The 22,406-nt window shown below is 47.1% G+C and overlaps 1 protein-coding gene across 1 annotated transcript in view; it reads left to right on the top strand.

The window, feature by feature from the left end:
- Window positions 1–22,406, top strand: part of ANTXR1 (ANTXR cell adhesion molecule 1) — a 133,450-nt gene that overhangs the window by 78,771 nt on the left and 32,273 nt on the right. The window contains exon 14 of the mRNA XM_081868473.1: window positions 8,454–8,495. Within this exon, the coding sequence (XP_081724599.1) occupies window positions 8,454–8,495 (42 nt within the window). The remainder of the gene's footprint in view (window positions 1–8,453; window positions 8,496–22,406) is intronic.

Below are 22,406 nucleotides of genomic sequence, written 5' to 3'. Positions count from 1 at the left end.
TGGGGAGGGGGGCTATGTACTATCACCTTGATATCCTTGGAGGAAGGGGGGGGAATACAAACATGATAAAATAAATAATAAAGAAATGTTGGTGGTGATTATATTGTTGTTGATAACAAATAATGAGTGGGATTCACCTCAGAAGTCCCGTCAGTGGAAACTGTACAAAGCCTTCTGCTTGTGCAATGGGGCTTTCCTCCCTCCCCCCTTCCCAATTTACTTGGGAGGGAGTCAGGTGCACCCCCAGAACATGGGGAGATTTTGTGTGCCAAGCTGGAATGCTTGTGCTTACTAGGGTTGCCATACGTCTGGGCCTTTGGAAACTGTGTCTGGGAAAATCCGGTGTCGGGTTTTGTTGCGTATTATGAGATCTTGCATTTTTTAAATACAGCGACCCTAGCTGACAGAATGATCAACTTAGTGTTAAATTCTTCCCAATGTGTTTCTATAATGCTTTTGAGTATTCAAACCACGAGAGAGAGAGAGAGAGAGAGAGAGAGAGAGAGATGTAACCTTCACAATATGCATGGAGATGGAGGGGCAGAAGAATCAGCTGCTTCTAATGTTTGGGGGCCAGGGAGCAGGTTGCTTCTGTGCCCAGCACAACTCTTTGCAAAAGACATGATTCCTGCATTTCCAGGGGTCAGACTCAATGATCCTTTGGGTCCCTTCAAATTCTACAATTCTATGAAAAGCAGAGTGACAGCACAACCCTATGACTTCTACTCAGAAGTAAGTCCTGCTGAATTCAGTGAGACTTAATTCTAGGTAACTTTGCACAGGATTACAGCCTGACTCACACAAAACATAAATGTTATTTAATAATAAAATAGAATAAATCACAATTTTTTGCTCAGTTTTATGTAGGAAGTGGGAGGGGGAAGTTTTCTGGGCAAAGAATCTGGAGAACTGGGTGCAGAATGTCTGATTTCTTTCTTGTTTTTCCGTTTTAGCCCAGATACTGATACCCTGTGTGTATCCACCCTTAGAAAGTGGGTCCCAGAACAGGTTGCCCTCCTGATAGGTGTGTTTGAGTAAAGCATGTGTTTTAATTTAAATGGAAACCGTTCCCACCCAGCTGTGCTCCAGGCGAGATAAATGGCCAGCGTCATTTGGGGGCTGTGGATAATTAAATTCACCGACTTCAGTGGAAGAGCGCCATGGATTTTTCTGGACCAAATGGTCTTCATGGCAAACACCCATTGATAAACATAGTTTCCAAATGCATCATTGTTGATGATTCTCCAGTGTGTTCTGTCGAAGAAAGGATGAAAGATTGGGTTCATCACTCCAATTTACAGTAAATGTGGTGATGTCAAACCAAGGTCAGTTAGACAGTAAGTGAGATTTTAGTGTGTGTGTGTTCTGGCTCAGGCAGAAATCTCCTCCATCTTTCATTTCAGCAGGTGTCATACACAGGTGGAGCAATGAGAGACAGGGGCCCCATCCGGACATGCAACAGAATGAGATGTTAGACTCCTGAGCTGGCAGTTTGGCCTGTGCCTCTTCAAACTTCAAGAGGGTTGGGAGGGGGATGCTGTTTTTAGCACATCAGGAAGGGAGCTTCTAGCCTAATTCATTGCACTCCTTACAATCCTACTTTTCTACTTGGCAGCGGTTTCTCTTCTTTTTAAATGCAGGGAACAATTAAAGTATTCTTACGTGGCATCCCGATCTCTGAGCAGTGAGAGACTCCAGTGGTTCCAGGTGCTTATCCAGGGTTTTGTGGCGCTGTGGTCTAAACCACTGAGCCTCTTGGGCTTGCCGATCAGAAGGTCGGCGGTTCGAATCCCCATGATGGTGTGAGCTCCCGTTGCTTGGTCCCTGCTCCTGCTAACCTAGCAGTTCAAAAGCATGTCAAAGTGCCAGTAGATAAATAGGTACTGCTCCGGTGGGAAGGTAAACGGCGTTTCCGTGCGCTGCTTTGGTTTTGCCAGAAGCAGCTTAGTCATGCTGGCCACATGACCTGGAAAAACTGTCTGTAGAAGCGGACAAACGCCGGCTCCCTCGGCCTGTAAAGCAAGATGAGCGCTGCAACCCCAGAGTCGTTCGCAACTGGACTTAACTCTCAGGGGTCCTTTACAACGGAGACTGCGGTGTCTCTAGGCTGTATGGTTTTATTTACACATCTATAGAAAATGGGCATTGGAAGAATGGGCTCACAACATTAGCACCCCAATAGATATTGCCGCGCTATGGATCCTGCACAGATTAAGCATGTCTCTGTATCTCCTGTTTCCAGGTTGCTTCCAGCTCAGCACACACTCTCTGGATATTGTTCTCATACCTAGCAGCTAGGTGAGGGTGGTAGTGGAAGAAAGCCGCCTCCCGTTAGCCTGGAGGGCACCATCACTTAGTTGTGGCTCTTGCAACTTGGCTCATTGTTTCGGGATGTTGGTCTGCAGCATGGAGTGTCATAGTGGCACATTCCAGTGCCTCCCCATTTCAACCTCATTGTTCTCCAGCATGTGCAGACCAGAGTTCCCTTTAACTGAACTCCTGAGGTTCTGCTTTTCTGTTGTTAGCTGGGAGCGGAATTGCAACGGAGCAGGAGTGAGCAATCTGCAACCCTGCCAGGGACACAACTTGTGTTGGGGAGTCCCAAAAAACATAAGAAGAGCTTCCTGGATCAGGCCCAAAGTGGCCCATCTAGTCCAGCATCCTGTCCACACAATGACCAACCAAGGGAACATCATTTGCACACTCCAGACAAGACAAGGACATGGTGGGAAGAAAGTAATGTAATGAAATTTCAAGCGGGATAAATGTAAGGCTCTGCACTGAGACAGGACTAACTTGATCCACAAATACAGGTTGGGTGTGTGAAAAGGATCTAGGGGTCTTAGTAGATCACAAGCTTAACATGAGTCAACAGTGTGATGCAGCAGCAGAAATGGGCAATGCAATTCTAGGCTGCATCAAAAAAAGTAGAGTGTCAAGATCAAGGGAAATAATAGTCCTGCTCTATTCTGATCATGGCCACTGGTCCCACCACCTCCTGGCAAATAGAAGGGGAAGAAATGGAGGCAGTGAGAGATTTTACTTTCTTGGGCTCCATGATCACTGCAGATGGTGACAGCAGCCACGAAATTAAAAGACGCCTGCTTCTTGGGAGAAAAGCAATGACAAACCCAGACAGCATCTTAAAAAGCAGAGACATCACCTTGCCGACAAAGGTCCGTATAGTAAAAGCTATGGTTTTCCCAGTAGTGATGTATGGAAGTGAGAGCTGGACCTTAAAGAAGGCTGATTGCCGAAGAATGGATGCTTTTGAATTATGGTGCTGGAGGAGACTCTTGAGAGGCCCATGGACTGCAAGAAGATCAAGCCTCTCCATTCTGAAGGAAATCAGCCCTGAGTGCTCACTGGAAGGACAGATCCTGAAGCTGAGGCTCCAATACTTTGGCCACCTCATGAGAAGAGAAGACTCCCTGGAAAAGTCCCTGATGTTGGGAAAGATGAAGGGCACAAGGAGAAGGGGACAACAGAGGACGAGATGGTTGGACAGTGTTCTCGAAGCTACCAGCATGAGTTTGACCAAACTGTGGGAGGCAGTGGAAGACAGGAGTGCTCTGGTCCAGGGGGACACGAAGAGTCAGACACGACTAAATGACTAAACAACATTCTGCCTTGGTCAGACCTCATTTGGAGTCCTGTGTCCAGTTTGAGAAGGATATTGACAAGTTGAAAGATGTGCAGAGGAAGGCAACAAAGAGGATCAGGGGTCTGGAAACCAAGCCTTATGGGGGACAGTTGAGGGACATGGGGATGTTTAGCCTGAAGACTGAGAAGTGAAAGGATAGCCATCTTCAAATATGTGAAGGGCTGTCCCAGGGAAGATGGAGCCAACTTGTTTTTTGCTGCTCCCGGGGGAAAGGACCAGAACCAATGGATTCAAATGACAAGAATAGTGATTCTGGCTAAATCTTAGGAAGAACTTTCTGATGGTAAGAAGTGTTAGACTGTGGAATGGACTGTCTCAGAAGGTGGTGGGTTCTGCTTCATTCGAAGTCTTTAAACAGAGCTTAAACAGAGCTTGGATGGCCATCTCCCAGGGATTCTTTACCCGTGATTCCTGCCGTGCAGAGGGTTGGACTAGATGAACCTTGGCAGCCCCTTCCAATTCTATGATTCTGTGAAAGCATCACTCCAAATGCCACAATTCTCATGGAAATATCTGGTGATGAGAAAAGTAATGTTGGATCCGTTTGGGTAAATTTGGTTCTCACCCTGGACTTTAATTAACCCAAAGGATCTGAAATGTTGGAGGAAAGAGGAATGTAAGAATAACTGAAGAATGTTTGATTATTATTGAGGATGAAGCTGGAGAGGAAACGCAGATGCTCAGCTGTAACCCCCAAGGAACAATTACAGTGGAACTTACACATTTTCCCATCAGCGTGGAGGAAATAATGAGGTTCAGAATGGTGTGACAGCCGCCCTTTCCATCCACGGAGCTAATGACAAGCATTGTTTATCTGGCCTATTAGGATGCTTTCCAAAAAAATAACATTGCTTGATTATTATTATTTTAAGCGAAGAAACATAAGAGGAAAGTTGTGAGAAATAATCTTGAGCAAAATGTGCACAGTGGAAACAGCACCAGGCATCCCAGCGGAAAGTTTTCTTTTGCAAACCTCCTTGGAACGAGTTGCAAGCTTAGCAATGGCTAGATTCCTGCTGGATCAAGCCAAGGACCCATCTAGTCCAGCATCCTCTTCTCACAGCGGCCAACCAGATGCCCGTGGGAATCCAGGGAGCAGAACATGAGCACAAGAACCCTCTCCCATCCCACGGCTTTCTGCAACTGATATTCAGAAGCGTTGCTGCCTCTGATTGTGGAGGTAGAGCATAGCCATCATGGCTAGGAGTTCCTGATATCCTCCTTCTCCATGAATTTGTCTAATCCTTTTTTAAAGTCATCCAATATAGTAGCTATCACTGACCCCTGTTGCAGTGAGTTCCATTGGTTAACTATGCGCTGCATGAAGAAGCATCATGAGATTTAGATGCTTTGGGTCTAAAGTGGTGCGTTGTTTTTAGCCTAGCTTTTTTTGTTGTTTCTGTGAATGGAATTCGTCTCTGCCTGTTGAAGCTAAATGGGCGAGACATTATGGGGCAACACCTACTGCATTTGGCTTCGCTCAGTGACCCAATGTGCTTTGCTGCTGCTGCTGCTCCCATTCTTTATGCCATCAGCTCATAGCATGAGCTTGCCATTCATACTATTGAGCAGTGGAAACAAAGAAGCAGAAAAATGAAAGGAAAATGTCTGGTTTTAATCTCAGTCCCCCTCTGTGGCCGGGATGGACACAGGGCGGTATATGTTTTATGTTAAACAAAACTGTCCATGTATACATTTTTCATTCTTGGAGCTGAAAATGAAATGCAAACATTTAGAGTGTAGACATATCATGGTCCCAGGACTTGGACTCCAGTGCTGCTGCCTTGCAAGAGGAGGGCTGGAACATCGCAGACCCTAAGAAGTCAGGGAGAGCTTTTCCCTGGCCCCTCTCCACAAGGGCCTAAAAGCAGAGCAGTGTTGAGCAAGGCACAAACAGGACTGACACATTCACAAGACAGTATGAAGAAGCAGATTCTCTTAACAATATCCTTTCACAGTCTCTTTTTACAATTTTTGCATCTCTTGACATGTAGGCCATCTGTTAAAGCATATCCTATCCACTACAACGGCTAGTAAATGCTCCTCCACCATCAATTTTATCTAATCCCCTTCTACAGCTATCCAAACTAGAAGCCAACATGATACTGTATATTGTGGCCATGAGTTCCATCCATTAACTATGCACTTTCTTTGTCCATCACTGCATATACCTTTTGTTGGTGGGTTTCATCAAATGATGCTGCATTCTTACGAAAGAAGGAAAGGAGGTGGAGAAAACCCTCTTTCAGATACTCCCTTGAAGAGCATGTTGAAGACCCTTCAGTGGCCTCTCCCTCTGGGCACTTGTGTGGATTGGGCCCTGAGAGGGAAGGCATACTTTAAGCAAAAAGTAAGGTCACCACAACTTCCATCATAGAGCTTCAATATGCTGATGACAACATAGTGTGTGCACACTCGGAGGATGGCCTCCAAACCATCCTAAATATATTTGCAGAAGCTTATGAAAAGCTTGGTCCATTGCTCAACATCCAAAAAACCAAAGTGCTGCACCAACAAGCACCAAACAGCCCCTCTGCAGCACCACAAATCCAGCTCAATGGTGTAACATTGGAAAATGTCGGTCACTTCTCCTACCTGGGCACAGGGCCACCATTGATGACGAAATCCAGCATCGCCTGAGCTCTGTGAGTGCAGCTTTCTCCTGATTGAAGTGCAGAGTGTTTGAGGACCAGGACATTTGCAGGTAAACTAAAATGCTTATTTACAAAGCTATTGTACTGCCAACCTTACTATATGCTTGTGAAGCATGGACCACTTACAAACACCATCTCCAACTCCTCACAAGATTCCATCAACAGTGTCTCTGAAAAATTTTGCATATCACTTGGGAAGACCGGTGAACTTATGCCAGTGTACTGGAAGAAGCAAAGATCACCAGTGTCAAAGCAATGATTCTTCAACATCAACTTCGTTGGACTAGTCATGCTGTTCAGATGCCTGATTATTGTCTTCCAAAGCAACTACTCTATTCCAAACTTGAAAATGGAAAGTGTAATGCTGGCGGTCAACAAAAGAGGTTTAAAGACTCTCTCAAGGCAAATCTAAAATAAAAAGTAGTATAAACACCAACACTGGCCTGCGAGTGCTCCAATTGGAGAACAGCCTTTACCAAAGGTGTCATGGACTTTGAAGACACTCAAACTCAGGATGAAAAATGCTGGCAGACCCTCACCATGATCAACTCCCACCCAGAAACCTATGTCCCCACTGTGGAAGGACGTGTGGATCCAGAATTGGCCTCCACAGTCACATATTGGCTCACGGTTAAAACCGTGTTCATGGAAGACAATCTTACTTGGCTAGGAGTGCTCTTCAAAGAAGACAGGTGGGCAGGCAAGGGCTTGGAGAGGAGGAGATGGGGCCCAGAGAGTGGACTGCACAAAATCTCAAACCAGCAGTTGATCCGTACAGTGGTTCCCAAAGTGGGTGAGACTGCCCTGAAGGGAATTACCGGGGGGGGGGGCAGGCCAAGAGGAGGGGGGCAATGGAGGTGTAAAAGACTATTAGACTTGAAAAGCTGGAATCACTGGATGAGGTTAATCAATTTTGTTGAATCAGTTAAACCAAATAGTTTTAATTGAATTGATGTGGAACTAATTGTTACTGCTTTGAAATTGATTGTACTATTATCTACCTTAGTGGGTTGTGCAAACCACTATTCTGAACAATGCTTTCTGTATAAACTCACCTGGGGTGAGTTTATGGCACCAGGTTTTCCAGAAGAAGTTTGGGAACCACTGACCTATACTTATTGATTTGTGTGGTGCTGGTGAATTAAACCTCCTGTAGCTCCATCGGCCTGATTTATTTTGCTCCTTCTTACGTAGGGAGAGATTGAGCTCTCTGTTCCTCTCTAAGGCTGCTGCATCTGAGGTTTAGGAGAGATGCTTGTCATGCCTCTGTTTTTGCTTTCCTGCTGGATGGACTCCATGCTACTCTTGGAGAGAATCGCTGTGGCATTTGCCAGCTCCTTGCTACGTTGGAGATGCTTTTTTGTGTGTGCAAGAAATAGCAGCCTCGCACTCACATCAGCTTTGACAGTTTCTATGGTGAAGACCCCAGGCCTATTTTTTTTAATAGAAAACCCAAACACAACCCCTCACATGCAGAGTAAAATTCTGGACTCAATGTACTTTCGTTAAATGTATTTATTTAATTTTCATCCCACCCTTCCTTCAAGGAGTGTTGGCTGGCATCTGTGTTCATCCATCCCACATTTTATCCTCAGAGCTATCCAGGAGAGATGGGCAGGGGACAAAGCTACAATTGATCCTTGTTGCTGTGTGCCAGGGAACAAATCAATTAGGCAAAATGTGGATTTTGTGAGCACATATTATTGTGGGTTTGGTGTGGGTCAGTCTGGATGATGCCCTGAGCCCCTTCCAGTTCTTGCCGTCCTGCACCCAGGGAGAGTTAGAAAGTAAGTGAAGAGTTTGCTGAACTGGTCAGACAAGTTTCTTTGTAAGAAATGACCTTAGCTGGCTACTCAGGTGTCCTGGTCAGCATCTCAAAAGAATGAGGCAGTTTGTGAGAGCTACACCTAAGTGATGGTGCCCTTCAGGCTAAGGGGTGGGCCTCTGTTCCATCCACCTCACTTAGTAGCATGATAGCCGGAGAAAGTTTGTCCATGCACTGTCCATGCTTAGAACTACTCTCTAACCATTTTTTGACATGTTCTGGGAAGTGAGTCTTGACTGAGTTTAAAACCTGACTGTAGAGCAGCCTGGCTATGGACTAACCCCCTGTGTTTCTTCTTCATTCTTTTTAGATCATTAAGGAGCCTCCCCCACCCCCCATGGAAGACAGCGAGGTAAGTGCCCACTTCATTATGGCTTCTGAATTGCTCCTCTTGCCTTTGCTGTGTGTCTTTGCCCTGTGGGGAACTCGGTTGCGCCGTCCGTCCCTGCAGAAAGCAGCTTTGTAAGCCCTCTGCTTGAGGCTTGAGAAGCACTGAGCCTTGGACTTGCAAAGCTCCTTTTCAGTGCTTCTCTGTCACCTGACAACCAGCTGGAGAGTATTGTGCAAGGGACTTTGACAGGTAGGCTGTAATGGCACCAGGTGATTGACAGGTGGGTTTTTCCTGCTGGCCTGTCAAAGGGCTGGTGGGGACGGATACGGATCTGGCCCACCGGGCCAATCACCTTCCCCACTCCTGTGTGTCTGTTATTGTGCTGGCTATCTCCCTCGTATTAATTCAAACTGTACCGTGTCATTCAGTAATAAGATGCTGGATGTGAAATGTGATGTGTTTGCTGTCGATCACTTGCTTTTCTTTGAAACCTCCGGGTGTTGTTCTGAATCGTGAAACCTCTTGAATTATGTTGCAGTTTGAGTTCTGCTTGTTTGTTTTCATTGAGAACTTTGGTTTGAGTGAGGCCCAAGCTAACCAACACCATCAAAATCCCGTGTCCTGGTGATTATTCTCCTGGGTGCAAACCTGAGCATTTGTTCATGGAAATGGGCGGTTCGATTCAGTTCCCAAATCTGAATTGCTGTGTTGTTGTCTCAGGTCCATGTCTTCACCCACATGGCAAGAGGGCCAAGCCACTAGCCAGCCTGTAATTGGATAATGCTTGCAACTGATGTCATCTTGCCCACTTAACAACTAGCGATAGACACACTTGGCAGATCCGTTGCATTCAGTAGCATGGTTGCAATTTAGCAAAAAAGGTGATTATAACTTCTGTTGAGAGGAGCCTTCTTGCAAAACCAAAGCAATCGTCTGTGTTCTTTTCCTGGAGAGACTGAACTCCTAGAAGCCGTTGCTGTTCCAGCATCTGAGCCCAAGCACTGTTGACCTGGGTAGACTGAGGGAGGTCTGCAGCTCAGTGTCAGAGACAGGCTTTGCATGGAGAGGGACCCAGGTTAAAACCCTGGCATTTCCCTGTAAGACTGAGAAAGGCTTTTGTCTTAAATCTTGGAGAGCTGGTGCCAGGTAATGCAGATGATCCTGACCTTGATGGACCAATGAGCTTTGACTCAAGATTTGTCATGGATGCAGCCTCATTGTTTCCTATAAGAGGTATCTTTGCCTCGAACCACTTTGGACAGGACTTGCTTCAACTCTGTCTCCCTGTTCACTGTCAAGGGGTGATAGTTTGGAAGAGTGGAAGTCCACACCAATGGAGGGCTTCCCTTCACTAGTCATTTTTAGGGTGCTCTTTTCCACCCTTGGATAATCTGATGGAGGTGGCCTCCATTGGCTTGCACAGGGCAGGGAGGAAAGCACGCACCTCCCCAAAAAAGCCTCCTCCAGGATCTTGGGACAATAGAGAAGGGGTGCATTCCCCCATCTTACCCATGTTGAAGGGGCAAACAAGTGGGGCAGTGGCCAAAGCTCAGCAGCTGTGTCCAGTACATTAGAACCAGCTTGCTTTACTTTGGGGAAGGTTCACATAACCTCGTAAGAGTCCATTTGCATTCAGTATTTGGGCTTCAACCAAAGTGGGTGCAACTTCCTAAGATATCACCCCATGGGGTTCTCAACCATAAAAGCTTGTGACCTGGGCGCTTAGTGAATAAGCATGAATGACTGGGGCAGAGATTTAGCTCCAGTGACAGAGGAATCTTTTTTCTCTGTGGTTCTGGTTCTATCTAGCCAGAGGACATGGGGCTGTTGGTCTAGCAGAGCCGGTTCAGAAACTAACATGTTCAACAAAATGTATAACTCTAAGAACCTAAGAACAGCCTGCTGGATCAGGCCGTGGCCCATTTAGTCCAGCATCCTGTTCTCACAGTGGCTGAAGTGTGAGAACAGTTGTGGAAAACTAGCAAGCAGGACCTTCTGGAGGCAGGGCATAGGTATTGACTGCCTTCTCCTCCATGAATTTGTCTAATCCTCAAGTTAGTGCCCATCCCTGCCTCCTGTGGGAGGGAGTTCCATAGTTTAACTAAATGCTTCCTTTCATCTGTCCTGAATCTTCCAACATTCAGCTTTGTTAGATCCACAAGTTCTATCAAAGGTTATTCTAACTCTAGGACAGCCATTGGCCACCTGGTTGCTGCCAGATGTTTTGAACCACAACTCCCATGAGCTCCAAGCAGCACAACCGATGGGAATTGTAGTCCCAAACACCTGGAGGTTGTTGAAGGCTGCTTTGGGAACCTTAGGCTAGGTAGTGGAGTGCCCTTGTGAGGTTCCTAGGAGGGAATATCAGATGAAGCCCAAGCTTTTCCAGAAAAGGAAAGTTTTGTTAATAGACTAAAATAATATGCAGTATACTTGAAGGCTGTTCCAGAGAGGAAAGGGTTATAGAGGGAGTGGGAAAGGAGTTGGCAGAGACCCCAAGGCTGCTGCACAGTTATGCTTTAGCAGGGGGGAAGGGAAGGGGGAGCAATGGAAGTTGGAAAACTGGCAAGAGAGACAGAAAGAAATAGGGAGGGAGCAAGTTATACCTTTTCTTCCATATGATCTGTCCAAAAACATGTCAATGGAGGGGGGGGGAGGGTCCTCAGCTCCAGGGTGAATCCCCCCAAAGAGAAACCATGGCATGGCATAGTTGGTCAATGACTGCTGGATGAGTTTGTGTGTGTGCAGCGATGAATATTCAAAGGCTGAAAAGGAGTCAAGTCAAGCTGAGTGTGTCTCACTAAGATTGTTTTCACTCAGATCATTGATAGTGCCAGAAAGACCAAACTAGTGACAGACTGGGTAATGACCAGAAGGAGGATTCCTCAGTAAACAAAAGGGAAGGATGGTCGTCCAGTAGTCTAAACCGGATGCTAGTGGAGTAGAATCACTTTGGCCAGAAGAGGCCACAGCTGTTGGACTAGCCTCGGCTGGTGGAAGGCACACTTGCACTGCCCCACAGTGGCCACATGAAACTAAGCTGGCTCCACCTTCAGATATTTGAAGATGGCTATCGCATCGCCTCTCTCTTCTCCAGGTTAAACCGCCTCAGCTGCCTCAGCTGTTCCCATGATCCCCTTGGTCTTTCAAGCAGACTGTTAGACTTCACCTTCCTGGGCAGACAAGGGGGGAGGAAAGACCCCTTCTCATTTAACAACATTCTCATCCTTCAGGTTGATGCAACTGTTAAGAAAGTAGCTTAAAAGGTAAAGGGACCCCCTGACCATTAGGTGCAGTCATGACTGACTCTGGGGTTGCGGCGCTCATCTCACTTTATTGGCCGAGGGAGCCAGTGTACAGCTTCCGGTACTAAGCCGCTTCTGGCGAACCAGAGCAGCACACGGAAATGCCGTTTACCTTCCCGCCCTTTACCTTTATCTACTTGCACTTTGATGTGCTTTTGAACTGCTAGGTTGGCAGGAGCAGGGACTGAGCAACGGGAGCTCACCCCGTCGCGGGGATTCGAACCGCCAACCTTCTGATCAGCACGTCCTACACTCTGTGATTTAACCCACAGCGCCACCCGCGTCCCTAAGAAAGTAGCTAGTCAACTGTTAATTTAAAATAAAGCACCAAAGTTTTAGACTCAATAAATATGAGGGATCTTTGAAAACTCATAGGAATCAGCACAGAGAATCATTACAGACCTTAAATACCCTCCCCAGAGAGTTGTATTCCTGTGCTGTACTGAATGAAATCTCGAACACGATTTTGTGTTTATGTGTTACGCTGGATCTGTTGCCAAGTGCATCTTGCTTTTCCACCGAAAGCATGACTTAATAGGGGGTCCAACCCCAGTACCAGGTTAGTGAAGTGCTTCTTGCAGGTGTAGGAAGATTAAGGCCCGGCAACCCTGCACCCCTGTAGCTTTCGGAGTCGGTGAAGATTTGGCGGCCGCCCATTTGCACTGCAGAGCTGTTGGTCTAGCTTTTATCTGTGTTTATTATTCCTTTCCAGATTGTTTCCTTTTTCCCTCTCCCTGAAAGATCTCATGGGCAGATATAGTTAAATAAACTCGAGGGCAAGCAACGGCGCTCAGTGCAGCAGGAAATGCATTATTACCCACCAGTGTGTTGTAGAGGCCGTCTCCCCCTCCTCTCCCGGTCACCCCAGGCTCACGCCTCACTGGTGGGAAGGGCAAAGGCGGGGAGAATGGCGCCTTTTAGCAGAGCCAGAGACCTCAAGGGAAGGGTGTGGAACTTGAATGCAACCCCAATGTGATTGGGAACAGATGAGAAGCAGGTTCTGGGCCTGGAAGGTGAAGCTTTCGCAAGGAACACTGGGTCGCCAAAGTAGGGAGTGTGCTGTGGGAAGAAGAAGCTGCTTCCTGTAGCCAAAGCAATAGTTCACTAAGCCAGTGGCAACTGAAATTTTAAACATCTTATGACTGCACAGCATAGGAGCCAATTTTTGGGGCCGAGGTCCCTTCCGCAGCCCCCATAAAATATTTGAGAGTCCCCCGCAAAGTTGATGGGCATTGCCATTCAAATGGTATTCATGTGCCATGTCTTGGGATCGATGATGTGGAGCGGGACTTTCCCCCCTCCCCATATTTTATTTGTCGGCACCCCTGCCACGCAGAATCTCTGAGCTGTTCTGCTTGCCTTCCCAAACTAAAACTAAAAAGTTAACCATTGCTTTCATCTTCAAATACCGGAAAATGTCACATGGAAGATGGAGCAAGCTTGTTTTCTGCTGCTCTGGAGGGGAGACCTGAATGGATTCCAAGAAACTTTAAGAAATAATTTTCTGAGGGTAAGAGCTGTTCAGCAGACACCCTACTAGGAAGGTGGTGGACGATTCTTCAGTGGAGGTTTTCAAACAAGGGGTTGGATAGCCACACATCAGGGATTTTTGAGCTGTGGTTCCTGTATTGCAAGGAGGCTGGACTAGATTACTCTTAGGGTCCCCTTCCAGCTCCACAGTCCTAGAATTCTATGACTCCATTGGCCGTACTGGTGAGGCCTGGTAGCTTTACTTTCACTACTCGTAATAATAAACAGGAGTACTCATTAGATTACAAGGAAAGAGTGAGTAACAGAACGTTTCAGTCAGCTGTTTTTGTTTCTTATAGCGGCATCGAAACATAAATAAATCAAGTAATGTTGGGCTCTTGTTTTGCTTTTCATTGTTGGTTTTGCAACTCATCCTCTGGCAGTCAGGTGACAGTTGACCCATCTAGTCAAATAGACTCCACATGGCTGACTTCTTTCTTTCTTTCTTTCTTTCTTTCTTTCTTTCTTTCTTTCTTTCTTTCTTTCTTTCTATGCAGTAATGGAGCAAAAAATAGAAAAATCACCCACTTCAGAAAATCCCAAACTCCAAGATAGAAAATAGATATTGTAATATTTATATTTTATTGAAATGGCTTGTGTTGGAAAGAAATAATTTGTTTCCAGCCCCTTGATGCCAGATTTGAATCCTGAGAATATGTCATATTTTTAAGTATTTCCTGGCAACTGGCCTCTGGCCTCTGAGTTCTAGTCTGTGGCCCTCTAGGTGTTGTTGGGCAGCCCTGACCATTGGGCATGCTGGCTGGAACAGATGGAGGTGGAGCCAAATCAGAAATGCCTCAAATGGCATTTGGACCTGCCAAAGCTTTCCTCCTTCTTACCAAATAGCTGCAGCGCAGTCCATGTCACTAGAGAATCTTCACTACACAAACTCTGTTTTTAGCACCAGAGAACCTTCACTTTCATATCAAAGAAATAACCTACCTCTAGCCTTTGGGCACCACAGAAAAACCAGGAAAATATGTGAGGGAAGGTTCAGAAAATAGATCTACCTCGTGCAAAAAATATTTGGTAGAATTGAAGCGGTCAAGGGGTATGACAGATACCCAAGCTCTTCCTAATCTTGTTTCATTCCTAGCTGATGGGATGCTTTTTCCATGTGTTTTGAAGGGCTCTTGGAAGCAGAAACGTTCCAACGTTGCCAACAAATGATGCTCATTCAGGAACAGATGGTTCCAAATTTTGTAATGTGAGACAAATAAGTATTTTGGAGGAGAAGTTGCTGTTTTTGTGATGGTGGTGCAAAAAAAAAAAAAAATCTTTTTCAAACTGTAGCTAAAACAGATATAGATATAGATATAGATATAGATATAGATATAGATATAGATATAGATATAGATATAGATATAGATATAGATATAGATATAGATATAGATATAGATATAGATATATCAGTGTCTCGTACCCTTAAATGCACTTTCCTGGAAGTTTGGCTGGTTCAGGTGGGGGTGTTTTACCCAAGCAGCAGCAGCACCAGTGAGGAGACTATGTCAAACTATTCTTCCTGTGTGTTGGCCAGGAAATGGCTGTTTCCTTAAGAAAAAGAGGGAGAAATGTGGCGTGCAACGGGGCAGGGGGCTTGCTTTTTTATTTCAGGAACCACTGGAACATACTGGTGTGGGAGAAAGACGGACTTGCATGCAGAAGGTCTCATCAGCAGCACCTCCAGATATGGTGGGAATGTCTGAAACCCTGGAAAGCTGCTACCAGTCAGTGTGGACAATACTGAGCTATTTGGACCAATGGTCTGACTCTGCATTTACTCCACGTTCCCAGACTAAAGCAGACCAAGTTGGGCCACCCGCTGTTGTTCGGCTTCTGGGTGTGGTGGCTCAGGTGCTAATCCTGGTTCTGAGAACTGGGTCTTTTACTCTGCCCTGAAATGCTAGAGCAGGCATAGGCAAACTCAGCCCTCCAGATGTTTTGAGACTACAATTCTCATCATCCCTGACCACTGGTCCTGTTAGCTAGGGATGATGGGAGTTGTAGTCCCAAAACATCTGGAGGGCCGAGTTTGCCTATGCCTGTGCCAGTGGATTGTATGCCATATTATGGCGACGGGCACCCACCTGCACCCAGGAGGGGCAGCAAAATACCCTGGTTGACCCATGGCCCCAAACATGCATGGGTGCAACTTCTGCTTGTGTGGGGTCAAGTGGGGCAGCGGAGTGGCTGAGGGATTCTGCTGGCAGCATCTTTTCCTCCAAATCCACGGTTCTCAACCTGTGGTCCCCAGATGTTGTTGGACTACAACTCCCATCATCCCTGAGCTCTGGCTTTGCTAGCTAGGGGTGATGGGAGTTGTAGTTCAACAACATCTGGGGACCCAAGTTGAGAAAGACTGCTCCAAATGTTTCTCTTGCTCACAGCACAGAAAATGGAGCCTCTCAACGTATTTTGAAAAGCTCCATCCTGTCACGGGAATTGCGTGGCTGCTTCTTGTGTTTTTCTCTGCTTTGATTCGGCACCGCTGCTGCTGCTGCTGCTGCTGCTGCTGTTGTTTTGAGTTTTCTGGCCTGTCGACTCCTCCTGCCCCAAAATCTTAAATGGCTTGCAAGGTTTTTAAGGCCCTGCGGAGAGTGTCTTAAGCGTTGGTATTTCCTGTTGTGCGAAGGCCTTTGCAGTAACAAAGTGAGGAGAGCAGGAGAGAGAGAGAGAGAGAGATGAGAGAGAGAGAGAGAGAGAGAGAGAGAGAGAGAAACGGCAAGAAAAGAAAATATTTGGATGGTTTCCCTTCCCGTTTTCAAGCAGCAGCAAAGAAATATGATAAAATAAAACCCTCACGAAAAGCTCCATGCAAGCTCCCCAGCATGTCAGAGGATCTAGTAAAGTGGGAACTCTGCCTGCATGGAGCAGAGTCCTTTGCAAACGACCTACTTACACCCTTACAACATTTATCAAAAGAGTCACACCATGCACTGAACTGATTTACACTCAAGGCAACCACAGCACTGAACCAGGCCAAAGGGGCCTCTGTCCAGGCATGTCACTATCCCTGATAAGGCACCCAGAGCTGCTGCAGTTTCATCTCTTTTCCTTCCTTGCTTGCAGGACCAGCCCAGGACATTTTGTTGCCTGAGGCGAACCAGAAAATGCCACCTCCCTGCCCGGGCAACCTTTCCCGCCCCCAGCTGCACATGTGCAAACTCCTCCTTATCACAGAATCATAGAGTTGAGTTGGCAGGGACCTTGAGGAGGGTCATCTAGTACAGGCATGTCCAACTTCCAAGAGACTGCGATCTGTGAAAAAACAGGCAGTGAAGTACAGTGGTGCCCCGCAAGACGAACGCCTCGCAAGACGGAAAACCCGCTAGACGAAAAGATTTTCCGTTTTGGAGGCGCTTCTCAAAACGAATTTCCCTATGGGCTTGCTTTGCAAGACGAAATGTCTTGCGAGTTCCTGTGGGTTTTTTCCCCTCCCCCCCCCTTTTCCTAAGCTGCTAAGCCGCTTATCAGCTGATCCGCTGATAAGCCGCTTATCAGCTGATCCGCTAAAAGCCGCTAAACCGCTAATAGCGCTAATCCGCTAAGCTGTCAATGGGCTTGCTTTGCAAGACGAAAAAACCGCTATACGAAGAGCCTCACGGAACGGATTAATTTCGTCTTGCGAGGCAGCACTGTATTCATTGGATTGACAAAAGTTGTTGAGCTTTTGATGTATAGGTACCGCTCCGGCAGGAAGGTAAGCGGCATTTCTGTGCGCTGCTCTGGTTCGCCAGAAGCAGCTTAGTCATGCTAGTCGCATGACCTGTACACCGGCTCCCTCGACCAATAAAGTGAGATGAGTGCCGCAAACCCCAGAGTCAGTCATGACTGGACCTAATGCTCAGGGGTCCCTTTACCTTTAAGTTGTTGATCTATCACGGACCACCCGCAATCAACCAGTTGATCACTGTTGGACATCCCTGATCTAGTAGAACCCCCTGCAATGGAGAAGAGTCCACAACTTCCCGAGAGAGCCAAAGAACCTGCCCACCCACCTGCCTGACCCTTTAGGGGGCCAGTGTTTTCCAGCACCCTCCTTCTTACTTTGGACTTGCAGGCTGGACTACTTTAAGAGGAGCCCCAGGCGGCCCTGAGGAGAGGAGGGCTTGCTCTCTCTATCAACTGCCCCTCAGTTCCAGGTCTCTCTGCTGCTGGCTGCCTGGTCCCTAGAGCCAGAGTCCCCCCATCTCACCCCAAGGCCAGAGGTAGCCGGTTTCAGGCTCGGCAGGGGAGAGGAGCCTGCTGGTTGGCCACCTGGAGGCCGAGCGCACCAGCCCCCATCACCCCCACTCACTCCCCTCAGAGCCCTTGGGGCAGGGGGGCCAGGCTTGATAGCCCCTTAGTGCCCCCCCAAGAGTGCCCTTTGAAGTGACTGCGTCAGCTTGCTTCTTTGCAATGGCAGTTTCAGCCCTCCCGTGGTTTTAAACAACAGCATTTTAGTTTAGAAAAAAAAAAAAGATGAGTAGGGAGGATTGCGGGAAGATGACAGATATTTTATAAAATTATGCATAGTGTGGAGAAAGCAGGCCCAGAGGGGGTCATTCAGGGAAGCCGGACCTCTGGAAGATGCAGGACAGACAAAAGGAAGCCCTTCTTTGCACATCATTGCATACTTGGACTATGGAATTTGCCGCCACAGGATGTGGTCAGTGGCCACAAGCTGAGCTTCAAACGGGGGTTAGGAAAAGTCACATAGAATAAGGCTGCCTGCAGAGACTAGTTGTGATGGCTATATTAGCTCCCTCAGAGGAGGGAGGCTGCTGGATCAGGCCAGTGGCCCATCTAGTCCAGTATCCTGCTCTCACGATGGCCAACCAGATGCCCATTGTGGGAAACCCGCAAGCGGGAGGACCCAAGCACAGGGGCATTGCTTTCCCCTCCTGTGGTTTCCAGCAACTGCTGTTCAGAAGCATTAAGGCCTCTGACTGTGGAGGCAGAGAATAGCCAGCATGGCTAGGAGCCGTCAATAGCCCTCTCCTCCTTCATGAATTTCTCTCATCCCCTTATAAAAGCCGTCCAAGTTGGTGGCCATTTCTGCCTCTGACTGTGGATGACAGGAGGGATGGTCAGCAGTGAAGGGAACTGTAGCCCAGAACATCTGGAGGGCACCAGTTTTGGGAAGGCTGGCCTAGCTAGGAGCAATGTCACGTGAAGAAGAGGAGTTTGGATTTGATATCCCGCTTTATCACTACCCTTGTTGTTGTTGTTGTTTAGTCGTTTAGTCGTGTCCGACCCATCGTGACCTCCTGGACCAGAGCACGCCAGGCACTCCTGTCTTCCACTGCCTCCCGCAGTTTGGTCAAACGCATGCTGGTAGCTTCGAGAACACTGTCCAACCATCTCATCCTCTGTCGTCCCCTTCTTCTTGTGCCCTCCATCTTTCCCAACATCAGGGTCTTTTCCAGGGAATCTTCTCTTCTAATGAGGTGGCCAAAGTCTTGGAGCCTCAGCTTCACGATCTGTCCTTCCAGTGAGCACTCAGGGCTGATTTCCTTCAGAATGGATAGGTTTGATCTTCTTGCAGTCCATGGGACTCTCAAGAGTCTCCTCCAGCACCAGAATTCAAAAGCATCAATTATTCGGCGATCAGCCTTCTTTACGGTCCAGCTCTCACTTCCATACATCACTACTGGGAAAACCATGGCTTGAACTATACGGACCTTTGTTGGCAAGGTGATGTCTCTGCTTTTTAAGATGCTGTCTACTAAGGAGTCTCAAAGTGGCTAACAATCCTTTCCCTTCCTCCCCCACAACAAACACTGTGTGAGGTGAGTGAGGCTGAGAGACTTCAGAGAAGTGTGACTGGCCCAAGGTCACCCAGCAGCTGCATGGGGAGGAGCGGGGAATTGAACCCGGTTCACCAGATTACGAGTCCACCGCTCTGAACCACACTGGCTCACATTGGCTCACGTGACATCCCTCTCCAGCTATGATTCCTGACTTACAGGGGTTTGGTCTAGTTAACCCTTGGGGTCCCTTGCCACTCTGCAGTTCTGTGATGCTGTGCTGCCACTTCAGTGATGAGAGACAACATGCCTGTCGGGACAGGAGTCAACTTAGTGTTACGAGGAAGAGGAGGAGTCACATCCTCGACATCTGTGATTCCTGTGCAGGAGAATTTTCCCCATTTTATTTCATCTCTAAATTCATATTTTGCGCAGTTAAAGCTTTGCAGTCTGAAATCTGAACCTTTCCTCATAGAACAGATGGGCTGGTGTGTTTTTTTAAGCAGAAGTATGCACAAGCCCTGTGTTCTCCTACAGTTCCTAGCACAACTGGAAGGAATGAAATGAACACAGATAAGACACAACACAAGGAATGAAACACAAGGAGATCAGCCAAACGTAGTAATCGCACTAAATCTTAGGTCGAGAAGAGAACAAAAAGATCATTAACTGAAAGCAGGCACAGAGCAAGAACAAGTCTGAAGACAGCAAAGGAAGGCACTGAAAGATGGTTACGTGTTTTCATGTGTTATTAAAATGAAAAGGCCGGGGTGAGCTGGTCAGAAGGGCTGGAAGATCTCTGAGTGCTTTAAGAATACCGAAAGTGTGCTGTTAACTGCAGCTGTGATGGAAAAGGTGGCTGTGATTGCAGCAATGGTCTGATAGGTGGTCATCACCTATGCTGTAAAGGAAGATGCCAGAAAGCATCAAAATGCAGCCTTTATCTCTCTCTCTCTTATGTTGACCCTACATACATTTGTATGCAATAAAGACCTCTCTTGTCACTTGGAGCCTGCCTCCTTTTCCTTTGGGTTTCTGTGACTAGGAACACCTTTTAAAGTTCTCCAACCCCTGGAGTAGATGACTCTTTGGGTTCCTTCCAAAGCTAAAATTTTGTGGTTCTATGACTCCCGTAGCACTGAGCCAGGGCAGGGAAAGTAGAGGATGCACGAAAGCAAGACATGGGCTTGCGACCTTCTTGAAGTTCCCCCTCTCACCAATAAATAGGGTGTAGTGACTCCTCTGTCTGACAGAAGTCTTGGGTCAGCTGCCATCTGGGGGCCTGGTTTGGCCCATTGGCCGCCAGTTCCCCACCACAGATATGTTTGTCATTCTGATTCTGTTACAGCACAGCGTGTGGTATCAAGCAGTAGAATTCAGGTTCTCCAATTTGCTTCTTTGGTTCAGAGCAGGTTTTTAGCCCTTCCGCCTGCAAAGTTTCCTCATATTTATATGCAGAGTTTGTTATTTTTCAGTTCAGGGTGCAAATGTACTCCTGAAAATGCAACACACAGGCTCCCTACTTTTCCAAACATGAGCAAGTACTGGCGGCACCTTTTTTCATGCTTCTCCACCCCTGAAAGCATCTCTCCGGGCCTCACGTTTATGTATTTTGGAGATAACAGATCACATTCCACACCTCCTGCCAGGCAAAGGAAATACCTCTTGCGAATGGCTTCTGAAGCTTCTAATGCTTTGAGGCATTAGAAGTTAGTTTTGCCTCCTGCAAGGCTGAATTAATGAGCACAGCTCTAAGCCAGTAGGGACACCTGATCCGAATGAGAAACAGCAGGGCTACATGTTAGAAGTCCTGCCCTTATTAACACACACACACATGTGCTGCATAACATGGGATGGTTACATACGTGCTCCTGTAGTTCACAGCCCTGTCATGCAGCCAGCCCTGTGGGGGGAGGACAAAGGGAACATCTGGTGGAGAGAGTGAGAGGTCTTTCAAGACCACATTCTCCTATGTGCCATGTGGATGCTGCACAACACACTGTTTAAAAGCATAAAGAGGTCCACATCCATTGAAAGAACGTGGGGAGTCTTGCAGGCTATCTCTCCCATTGCTCCATGGACACACTGGCTGTCTATGCAGTCAAAGTGCTTATCTCGGAAGGGGCTCAAAATCCTCTTTGTGGGGAGGGATTCTGCGGGCAGTGAGAGGGTGGGTGGGCACCTGGGTCATCAGCAGGAGTGATACAGACCCCCACAGCCGCCTCCCACCTCATGCAACCATGTTCAGTAGGTGAGCTGGTCTGACTCCCCCTGTTGTCAGAACGAGATGGCGCGATCTCAGGGTTGTGCTACAGACAAAGGTGCCTTTTTTAACCCCATTAACTGAAGCTTTAATGGGGCTTACTGGGTGGGCGCTGTTTTATTTGAAGGGTGGGGCTGTTTTAAGTTGTTGTTAAATGTTATGGTAATTTGGATTTTTTGTATTTGTGGTCTGGAGTGTTGTTTATGGGCTTTGGGTGGGGAGACTGTATTGTTTATTAGTTTGTATACGTTGTTGTTGTTTAGTCATTTAGTCGTGTCCGCCTCTTCGTGACCCCCTGGACCAGAGCATGTCAGGCACTTCTGTCTTCCACTGCCTCCTGCAGTTTGGTCAAACTCATGCTGGTAGCTTCGAGAACACTGTCCAACCATCTTGTCCCCTTCTCCTTGTGCCCTCCATCTTTCCCAACATCAGGGTCTTCTCCAGGGAGTCTTCTCTTCTCATGAGGTGGCCAAAGTACTGGATCCTCAGCTTCAGGATCTGTCCTTCCAGTGAGCCCTCAGGGCTGATTTCCTTCAGAATGGAGAGGTTTGATCTTCTTGCAGTCCATGGGACTCTCAAGAGTCTCCTCCAGCACCAGAATTCAAAAGCATCAGTTCTTCAGCGATCAGCCTTCTTTATGGTCCAGCTCTGACTTCCATACATCACTACTGGGAAAACCATAGTTTTAACTATACAGACCTTTGTCGGCAAGGTGATGTCTCTGCTTTGTAAGATGCTGTCTAGGTTTGTCATTACTTTTTTCTTTTATACGTTAGTATTGTTAATTGAGAGCCAGTGTGGTGTAGTGGTTAAGAGCGGTAGTCTCGTAATCTGGTGAACTGGGTTCGATTCCCCGCTCCTCCACATGCATCTGCTGGGTGACCTTGGGCCAGTCCCACTTCTCTGAAGTCTCTCAGCCCCACTCACCTCACAGAGTGTTTGTTGTGGGGGAGGAAGGGAAAGGAGATTGTTAGCCACTTTGAGACTCTTTAAGGGGAATGAAAGGCAGATATGAAGTCCGAACTCCTCCTCCTCCTCCTCTTCTTCTTCTTCTTGTTTCAATTATTTTGATTATGTTTTGATTATTTTTATTATGTATTTTGTG

The sequence above is a fragment of the Podarcis erhardii genome (assembly GCF_964252035.2).
Source record: "Podarcis erhardii genome assembly, chromosome: 7".
In the NCBI taxonomy this organism is placed as follows: Eukaryota; Metazoa; Chordata; class Lepidosauria; order Squamata; family Lacertidae; genus Podarcis; species Podarcis erhardii.
Note: the sequence above shows the minus strand (reverse complement) of the source record. Positions and strands in the feature narration are given on the sequence as shown.